This window comes from Festucalex cinctus, chromosome 12 (genome assembly GCF_051991245.1).
Source record: "Festucalex cinctus isolate MCC-2025b chromosome 12, RoL_Fcin_1.0, whole genome shotgun sequence".
NCBI lineage: Eukaryota > Metazoa > Chordata > Actinopteri > Syngnathiformes > Syngnathidae > Festucalex > Festucalex cinctus.
Window position 1 is genome coordinate 17,775,314 of NC_135422.1, and position 10,198 is coordinate 17,785,511.

Genomic DNA, 10,198 nt, shown 5'->3' on the forward strand with positions numbered 1-10,198 from the left:
CAAGTCACTTCAACAACAAGAGAGTATAGAATGAGGTTCCCAAGCTTGGCAAAGTTAGCACCTCAGTACCTATGCATTAAAAACAATTTGATTCCCTGGAGCAAGGGTTTTAAGACACTGACTTTCACCAAGTCACTTCAACAACAAGAGAGTATAGAGCGAGGTTCCCAAGCTTGGCAAAGTTAGCACCTCAGTACCTATGCATTAAAAACAATTTGATTCCCTAGAGCAAGAGTTTTAAGAGACTGGACTGACTTTCACCAAGTCACTTCAACAACAAGAGACAATAGAATGAGGTTCCCTAGCTTGGTAAAGTTAGCATGCATCATCATAAATTTGATATCCTTGGAGTTGGAGTTTTCAGCTACTAGACTGAACTCTGCTGTTTTGACACAAAGTTGAAAGAGCGATCAGTGAGGTTCCCAGATCTTGACAAAGTTAGCATGTCGGTGCCTACGCACCCTCAAAAAATTGATAGTCTTACTTGGAGTGGGATTTTTCAGCTAATGGACTGACAGGCACCAGGTTGCTGTTACCAAACATGACTAGAGTGAGGTTCCTCAAGTTGGTAAAGTTAGCATCTCAGTACTACCTATGCATTGAAAACAATTTGATTCCCTGGAGCAATGGTTTTGATACTGGACTGACTTTCACCAAGTCACTTCAACAAGAGACTAGAATGAGGTTCCCTAGCTTGGCAAAGTTAGCATGTGAAGATCTATGCGTCAACAAAAATTTGATATCTTTGGAGTTGGAGTTTTCAGCTAACTCTGCTGTTTTGACACAAAGGTGAAAGAGCGATCAGAGTGAGGTTCCCCATCTCGACAAGGTTAGAATGTTAAGTAGTGCCTAAGTAGGCAACAACTAAAATGGGATAGTCTGACTTGGAGTGAGATTTTTCAGCTACTGGACTGACAGGCACAAGGCTGCTTTGACAAAAAAAAATGACTAGAGTGAGGTTCCCCAGCTTGGCAAAGTTAGCGCATCAACAACAATGCATCCCTTCAACATCGATACTGTTGAAGTGGACGTTTTCCAGCTAATGGGATGACTTTCGCTCAGCCACTTTGCCAAAAAGTGATAGGAGTGAGGTTCCGCAATATGGCAAAGTTAGCGCTTCCATACCTATGCATCACTTTCAACTTTGATACACTGGGAGCAGGAGTTTTTCGCTATTTAACTGATTTCGGCAAGGCCGCTGTGAAGTTACTCTTGTTAGCGTCTCCGGTTGTACTGCAGATGTGTGTTTTCGTAGTGTGCGTGTGCGTGTGTGCGTGTTAGAGAGACTTGAGACTGGCCCACAGCCCAGTCACTGAATCAGCAGCACACTCCTTTGCAGCAGTAGCACAGCATCTCACCACACAAGCACAGAACACACACACACACATATAGTTGAAGTCAATAATAAGACAGGCACTCACCCTGCAGTTTTTGCATCACATGAGCGATGTCCGCGCATCCTGTGACACGACGCCTCGGACAGGCCATGAAGTCGTCGTTGAGGGTGTGGGTGCGTGTGTGCGTGTGACTGAGTGTGACTGAGTGTGAGTGTGTGTCGCCGGTGTGATGCTCCAGTTACGTCATTGTCTCCACCGTCCAATGGCTGTGCTTCCTTCTTTCATGGCCTGCGGCAGTCAAATGTTAACATAGTTATGTTATTTTTAATTTCAAATGTATACATTTAAACAGAATGACCAACAAATAAAATAGTAGAGTTTTTTTTAAAAGATGGAAGATAGTAGATTGCCCAGGTTGGGTTTAATTTTTGATAATACCTGTTTACAATAATGTTTAAAAAATAAAAACAGCTATACTGTTTTATTTTTCTTCTTGGTAAACAACATATTTTTAAAACAAAACACTTTTTTAAAAATCCCATAGTCAAATGTCAAATACTTAATTGAATCAGTCCTTCTTTAGCACCTCGTTTGACTGTACTTGTACTTGAACGTGTGCATTTTCATTTTTGCCACGTCTGCTGTACACACAACAAATAAAGCTCGCAGGTGTAGCAACTGTAACGTACTGGGATGTTTGACCGCGTTAGCGGACAGCAAAACGAGTGGTACTACTGATTAATGGATGAGGAACTAGCTTCAACTTCCATTTAACACTTTTCGAGTGATGACGTCGTTGTGTAGAAGTTTACGTACGTCGAAACAAACGACCCTTGAATGGAGTCGACGCTCCGTAAAACATTTGCGTGAAGTTGAGGACGACAAAAACACACACATAAAAAAGGGACACAAACGTCAAGGTTTTGCTCTTACTGCGTTCTGTTTCGTCCAGCTCGCTCGCACTTGCACACCGGAAGTGAGTGTATGTTGCCCGGTTGCCATGGTAACGCGGCGAAAGAAGAAGGTGATGAAGCGGTCATCGTTAGTATTGTTTTAGTTTTTGTTCTTATATTTTTGTTCAAATTACTATCTTAAAAGGTGAAAGTGAATGCAGTTTATCTCCATGGAAACAGTGTTGTTTATTTTAACATCTTTATACAAAATATAAGAGCCACGTGTGGCTAATAATAACAAATGCAAATGAAACAGGAACTAATGTAGCACATAGGTTAAAATAAAATGAAACCACAACCGTTTCTTTCTGTAGGCATAAAACAAAACGTAGGACGGTGAGATTACTTTTTAGTGTCTTCAGCAACAATCATGAGACTCTGCTTGAAACGGTCCTCGTTTTCTCGTGCAGATTTCCAGCGCTAAACACAATCGGGTGCCACCATCTAGTGGCTAAATGTGGAGTTGCATTCCAAAATAAAGGGGAAAAAACACTTAACAGTTGTAAACAAAAAAAAATAAAAATCTTATTGGACGGTGCCAAAGTAGTATTCAACTCAACATCCTTAATACAGTACATCTATGTAATTTTCAGCTGTAGACAAGGATAGAACTGAATTTATGGAATAAATAAAGTTCTATTAACTTTTTAATCAACTAATCAATCGAATCCCATCGAAATAAATGGAAATCCTATGAATTCATTCCAGCCTCCCTAAAAAAATCCAACAAGAAAAAATGCTAAGGAGAAATAGCACTCTCGTATAGTACTTTATGACAAATTGAATTATTTTTGTCATACGTTGCATCATTTCAATCGACATCGTTTGCTGCTCCTTCTGGTGTGCCCATCTTGGCCAGCTGGGGGCAGCACAACAGATACAGTACTCGTAATTCTTTCTGTCACTTGTTCTGTACAGTTTAAATTTTACATGAAATTTGTATAGTTCGCAAAAAATATTATTTGACCAAAACACAGGCCTGTATTTCATTACAGGATTGTAGTTTGGCAGTTTTGTTATTGGCAATATAACATTTAGTGATTCTATAGTGCAATGACCAAGCATTTGGCTAGATTAATCTATCCATCCATCCATCCATCCATCCATCCATTTTCTGAACCGCTTGTTCCTCACAAGGGTCGCTGGGGGGTGCCGGAGCCTATCTCAGCTGGCTATGGGCAGCAAGGCGGGGTACACGCTGAACTGGTTGTCAGCCAATCGCAGTTGGCTAGATTAATGAACCAAAAACATACATCTGAAACCACGCAGTTTGGTACAAATTTGGCGACTGACTGTGCTGACCTGTATCTGCTGTAATTCTGTGAAAATATTCAATTTGCTGTAATTGTGGGAATAGCATTCCCACATTGTGATTTTTATTCTCCACACTATTTTGCCGTCTGATACTGCTCGGTGGCACAGTTGTTAAAGCGCATTGTCCAACCAGGAGGTTGTCATTTCATAATTTATCTCTCAATTAACTTAGTAAGCATTCCACATGGATTCAAATCTTCGCATTCAGCTTTCAGCATTCCCACGCAATTTCTCCAGCAATTGCACTTAGTCTAGTTCTGTGAAAATATTCCTCCCACAGGTGAGAGGACAGCTGTTCCTGTAATATTTAATTTACGGGAACATTTTGTAAAAGATGCCATACTTAAGTGCAGTCCACCGATCTAACAGACAAACTTTTGTCATGCTGTTTATTAGAATACAATGAATAAATGGTAAATACAACTTAGATCAAACCTAACAAAATTCTGGAGCTTCATAGTCATTCATTCAATATAATCCATAATAATCCAAATCTCTAGCCGTAGGGTTAAATGAAATTTACACAATTGATGTCATTTTACAGAATTTATAATTGATGGCAGCTGTTGGAGAAAGAAAATGTTTGAGTAGAAAGTAACATCCCGGATAGTACGACATATATACATGATGACAACCACCAGACAGGATGTTGCCATGATGTCCCATCACTTCTGCCTGATTTCGTACACGTCCATGTCGCCGTGTGTTCTCACATGCGTGACCTGGTGGAGGTCCACCTGATAGTCGAATGTCACCACAAAGTCGTCGTTGACGGTGACGGTGAACGCGTTATCGCCGCACATGATCACCATCGGAATGGAAAAGACAGCAGGCGGTGAGCTAGAGAGTCAAGAGTCAGTTTTTTTGCACTAGGTACATTTTAGTGTGTGACACATTTAAATGGTAAATCATCTGTTGCAAGTGAAGAGGCTGATCCCACACAACAGCCATATTACCAGAAGCTAATGCTAATAATGCACTAAGCCAATGCTAATACTTCTAGCAGTCACATTATTACCAGAAGCTACTACTTTCCGGCCCAAATACGTGGCTAATTTGCATACTATGGAGGACCAAACGTGCCAACATTAAAGGGGCATGACAACAAGACTGAAATTGGAGTGTTAAAATAACCATATTTTTCACCCGCACATGTTTTAAGAATTTGGATAATGGACAGGAGGGGACACAATGACTGTTGCCCCCATTTTCCTGTAAAGTGAAATAATGTTACCGCGGTAGGCCGGAACCTAAAACTTTTGCTCTGAGCGTGACGTCATGCTCATGATCCTGGCGGTGCGCGTCGCTGGCGTCCATTCCGCGTTTCGCCAGAGGGGTCGCAAATGTGCAAAAACTCTTAATCCTGCGTCATGGCCCTTGAAATAAATAAATACACCATTAAATAATTAAATAAATGTGTCATTAATTAATTAAATGTTTCATTTATTAATTAAATGTGTAATTAATTCAATTCCTAATGATTATTTGTAAATGTATTTATTTATTTATTTATTTATTTATTTATTATATGGTGACTATTTTGCGGTGTTTCGTGAATTCATTGTATCTGTCAAACTCGATTAGACAAGATTTGAGTGAATCAGGCTTTAGCCCCGCCCACTAACTTTGATGGGTGAGTTTGACAGATACAATACAATTCACGAAACACCGCAACACAGTGACCAAGAAATAGAGAAATGAATACATACATTTAGAAATAATCATAGGGAATTTAATTAATTAAAGACACATTTAATTAATAAATGAAATATTTAATTAACTAATGACACTTTTATTTAATTATTTAATGGTCTATTTATTTATTTAATGTTGGCACTTTTGGTCCTCCATAGCATACAAGTGAATTTTCTATCATTTTGTAGATTTGAGTTGTCGACACATAATGTGAAGCAATGAGCAAATAGTAGGCTACACAACGCCGAGTTGTTCTCCAACGATTACCGGTATTCTTTTGTGGTTTGGAGTTGGAGTGAAGTGGTAAACACAGCAACAATGGAAGGAAATCCCCACAGAGACCTGAGAGTTTGATAGCCAGCAGAGGCACCACCAGTGATGGACGCTTAGATTTATGAAAGTATGAAACTTTTTCTCTTTAGGACACATATTTGAGGGGGTCAGCATCAGATGAAAAAGGGGGGCCATCGTTCCATCAAGGCGACTATCGATCCGGAGGAAATGATGCCAAAGGGAAACAACGCTATGTAGCACGCAGATAAGCTATGCTAATTTTAAAAGGGAGGAAGGAAGCATGACTACAAAGTTTCCTCCACAGCGACTGGACAAAGTGTGCAAGAAGCAGAAGCTTGTCTTGAAGGCGGGGGTGGGAAAAGCTGGGAAAGATGGCGCATAACGAAACGCATCCCTTTTTGCAAATACTCAAATCATTTAATACAGGTGAGTACAAGTCTGTCGGTTGATTGCTATTGTTTTTGATCTAACACTATTTTCTAGTGCATTATATAAGAATATGTAATCAATATTTGGAGCATAGCCAGCAGGATGTATTGTTGACCTCAACGAACATGCGGTTCTGTGCTTCTTTTAGCAGCTGTAGTAGTTATGTATTGTGTTTGGTACATCTACAATTTTTGTTTTTAATAATAAAACAAAAATAATAATAAAAAAAATACTTTTTTAATGACACCTTTACTTTTTAAAACAATTTTTAACTCCTGTTATCTAGCAGATTAAAGTCACATTTGTTTATGTAAAAAAAAAAAAACATGTTCAGAATATATCAAGCCATGTTAAACCCACACAGCAGCGGAGGTGATGTAAGATTTTATGTAATGATGCCAACTATAGCAGCACAGCCACAATAGTCGGCGGTTGGTAGCTGACGTGGGCTGTATACTGCGTGCATAAAATCAAAATTCATACATATACAACAATTATAACCTCCTGACTACCAGGAAAGAAAATACTGTCCAATCATGTTTATTTGGATATTTCCCAATCTTTGTGAAGTAACTGGAATACTGCAAAAGAAAAAAAAAAAGTTTTTATTTTTAAGCTATGATGTGTCCACTACAGAGGACATTTTTTAAAACTTAAATGCTAGGCTCAAATACAGTAAAAGAACACATGCTAACAACATTTAAAGCCTAAATATGTCCAATAAAAAGTGTTATACACTTACTCTTCCCTAAAAAGTTCTTGCACTGAGGGAAGCCATTTTCTTTTATGATGCAATCAAAAGTAGCAAAGCCCCACCCCTACATATTTGCTATCATTGGAAAGCTCTGAATGTCCTCTTTAGATCACAAAAGGAGATTAATTCAATCGTATGCACTGGGTGGGAGATATTCAGGTTTAAAAAGGTCCACTACAGAGGACAAATTTGAATTGCTGGTAGTCAGGAGGATACCCTTTTTTTTTTTTCTAGATTTCAAAACAATCTGAAAACAGGTCAATCTGTTGCATGGCAACAGAAGTTGTAAGAACGTATGGAACATAGTGTTATTTAATAGTAGTAGGCAGGCACCAAGTTATTTAATAGACTATATGGTGCAAAGCTGTTTTTGGTGTTAATTTTATATTTTGGACAACTGACTTTGGGGCTTCCATTTACATACCGATGCCCGGACACTATTGGTGTTATCGAGGCCTCAAGACTCTTCTTTTGTCTTCCTTCCTGCAGGTGACATGATTCTGGCCTTCTGCTTGTCGGTGCTGGTGGGCCTGCTTCTGGGCGCCCTGGTCTACGTCCTGCTGACTTGGGCGTCCCGTCGCAGGGCCACCGCCCGCATCACCCGACGCCCCCGCAAGAAACGCGGCAAGTCTCCGCGCTCCCAAATCTCGCCGGACGGCCAGCTGGGCCTCTACCGGAGCACGTTCCTCGGCGTCTACCGTCAGCCCTCGCTGGAGCCTGTGGGACCTCTGGGGAGCAAACCAGGACCCGAGACGTCCACGTTCCGACCCCTGGCCAGGAAAGGCAGTCTGGAGATGGGCGAGGACACCCGGGTGAGCCCGCCCGAGGACTCGGCCGATTCGGCCGCCCTCGTGGTTCCCGGCAAACGGAACTCCTTCTGGCTAGGTGGGAACGGACTCAAGGGGTTTCTGCCGTCGCAGACACCGCCGCCCGCCTACAACAGCATCATCCATGCTTTCCAAGAGTCCTGCACTTGAAGCCGGCCTCAGTCACGTCATCAAGACTATGAAGACACTATGTCCAAGGGGAAACGGTTAATTCCAAGACCCGGTCAAGTCAATTTGTTGAGATTTGTTGCTAAATACAGTGGTTCTTTGAGATACAAGTGATCTGACTGACTGGGTTCATAACATATTTTAAAACGTGCCTTTAGAACATCCCTCTGATAGCTTCAAGCTAACATATGGAAAAATTCCATTACATGCTAACGGTTAGCATCGATAGTGGCAAAAACAGACGTTATCCTTCACGAAAAACAGCCATTTTTACAGTAACTTACTGAGTGGTAGGTGACGAAGAAATCTATTTTTCTTTAGTCTGCATTATAGAGTACTGCCCCCCGGTGGCCAAGGCGAGGCACACCAGAAGGAGCACCACATTGAATTGGATTGCAGCATAAAGCATGATGCGCAAGCTTTTATACTGGGAGTCCTCGAGTTAAGGCGCACTCGACTTAAGGCGTTTCGACTTTACAACGATTACACCCGGTCTGCCATTTTGGCCCCTCATCTGCCATATCCTCCTGACTACCAGCAATTCAAATTTGTCCTCTGTAGTGGACCTTTTTAAACCTGAATATCTCCCACCCAGTGCATACGAATGAATTAACTCCCTTTGTGCTCTATCGAGGACATTCAGAGCTTTCCAATGATACCAAATGTGTAAGGGTGGGGCTTTGCTACCTTTGGTTGCATCATAAAAGAAAATGGCTTCCCTCAGTGCAAGCACTTTTCAGGGAAGAGGAAAAGTGTATACAAATTTGTATTGAACAAATTTAGGCTTTTAAATGTTAGCATGTTTTCTATAACACTCTTAAGAACACATTAAAGTATTGTTTGAATTATTTTAACTGTATTTGAGCCTAGCATTTAAGTTTTAAAAAAAAATGTCCTCTGTCGTGGACACATCATAGCTTAAAAACAAAAACTTTTTTTTTTTTCAAAAAAAAATCTTTTGCAGTATTCCAGTTACTTCACAAAGATTGGGGAATATCAAAATAAACATGATTGGACAATATTTTTTTTTCCTGGTAGTCAGGAGGATATAGCCCACAGTGTTTTCCCCTTGTCCGCTATTTAGCCCTTAGCTAGTGCTAGCGGTTGTGCACTTATTTTTGTCTTTTTTCGCCCTCTTTTTCCCACATCAGCCTCCCCCCCTTCTTTTCCATCCACCCCTAAGCAAAAATTGTAAGTACAGCATCTTTTTTTTTTTTTTTTTTTTAATGTAAATTATTTTGATGTAAATAATAATATTGACTATAATGGGGAAATTTAACTTAAGTCGAAATTGGGGTTACATCACTAGCGTAGGAACGTAACTCTTGACGTAACTCGAGGACTCCCTGTATTTTACATTCTATTTATTTTGTTATTACTTTGTGCTTCTCCTTTAAAAAATAAAATAAAATTGGGATGGCCAAAATGCTTTCATGGCATTTCCATTCATTTCAATGGGGAATGATGATTTGGAGATACGATTGTTTTGGTGTCGTTGAGGAACAAATTAAACTTTTATCTCGGGGCACCACTGTACATTAAACGTGTGTAAAGAAAAATTCTGAAAATTAATACATGAATGATTTATGCTTAATAAAAGTTCGAGAAAAAAAATGGAAGTCTATTTTTATTATTAGCTACATTGTGGTATATATTTTTGGAGGTGACGCTCTCACGCCTGTGTCAAGACACCCCCTGACCTCTGTATGTTTAATATACTGTATATGATTATTTGTTGACTCTTTCCGTTCCTTCAAAGGCTAAGAAGTGCATATTTCTGAAGGAACCTGGAAACAGACAGTTCCCAGGACCATTTCAAGCTCCTTCTTGAAGACTTATCACTGTAATATTCCATTTAAAAAAATACATTTATGGCAAGTATAGTTTTAAGGTTTCAAGATTCCCAACCATTTTCGATGATTTAACACACTGGTAAACCTTAAATCCATTTTAGTAGACATGGGACAGCCTCAGTACTCAAATAACATATCTAAATATTTTCATTTTCATTAGTTTGAGTAATTTAAGAAAAGTCAACAAATTTGCAGATGGAAAAAAAACATTCAAGGTGTTTATCTTGCTGTCAAATGTCAGAAAGTGTCACACCTGCCCCAAACAATATGAAAGGGTTACAAAACTTGAAATTCTCCACTTAAAACAGCAGAGGCTGCATTGTAGGCTGAATTAGTCGCCACAAAAAAAAAATCAAAAAAAAAAAAAAAAAAAAAAAAATCAAAATCTAATTTTAGGAACCACGTTACCTCTTTGTGAAGATATTATCATTAAAAACTGGAAGATGCCCAGTGGGAAAGATTGACTCTGTCTTTACTTTTAATTTCTACATAGCAGAGGTTGCCAGTTACACGAAAACCCCCTTTTCCTCCCCTTTGAACCAAACTCCAATTAAAAATGCTGTAAAATTCGATT

General features: G+C 39.6%; 2 protein-coding genes across 6 annotated transcripts in view; one reads left to right on the top strand and one right to left on the bottom strand.

The window, feature by feature from the left end:
* Positions 1 to 2,330, bottom strand: part of syne1b (spectrin repeat containing, nuclear envelope 1b) — a 167,890-nt gene extending 165,560 nt beyond the window's left edge. Inside the window, exons 1-2 of the mRNA XM_077539645.1 lie at positions 2,271 to 2,330; positions 1,422 to 1,625 (exon numbers count right to left, since the gene is read on the bottom strand). Of these exons, the coding sequence (XP_077395771.1) occupies positions 1,422 to 1,488 (67 nt within the window). The 5' untranslated portion in view covers positions 1,489 to 1,625; positions 2,271 to 2,330. The remainder of the gene's footprint in view (positions 1 to 1,421; positions 1,626 to 2,270) is intronic.
* On the top strand, positions 2,309 to 9,376 carry myct1b (myc target 1b). 5 transcript variants are annotated; one of them, XM_077539666.1, is made up of 3 exons: positions 2,345 to 2,435; positions 5,722 to 6,019; positions 7,266 to 9,376. In XM_077539666.1, the coding sequence occupies exons 2-3, from the start codon at positions 5,965 to 5,967 to the stop codon at positions 7,751 to 7,753; spliced, it is 543 nt and encodes a 180-aa protein (XP_077395792.1). In that variant the 5' UTR covers positions 2,345 to 2,435; positions 5,722 to 5,964; the 3' UTR covers positions 7,754 to 9,376. The 5 variants fall into 5 exon arrangements, with proteins under 5 accessions (XP_077395795.1, XP_077395794.1, XP_077395792.1 ...); XM_077539667.1 differs by having other exon boundaries at positions 2,369 to 2,378; XM_077539669.1 differs by lacking the exon at positions 5,722 to 6,019 and having other exon boundaries at positions 2,309 to 2,378.
* Positions 9,377 to 10,198: the final 822 nt, after the last annotated feature.

Excerpts from the sequence above, each read along its gene's own strand:
- myct1b (XM_077539666.1), top strand. The coding sequence starts at position 5,965 with ATGGCGCATAACGAAACGCATCCCTTTTTGCAAATACTCAAATCATTT. Across the intron at positions 6,020-7,265 it reads ACTCAAATCATTTAATACAG|GTGACATGATTCTGGCCTTC; the intron begins GTGAGTACAAGT and ends TCCTTCCTGCAG.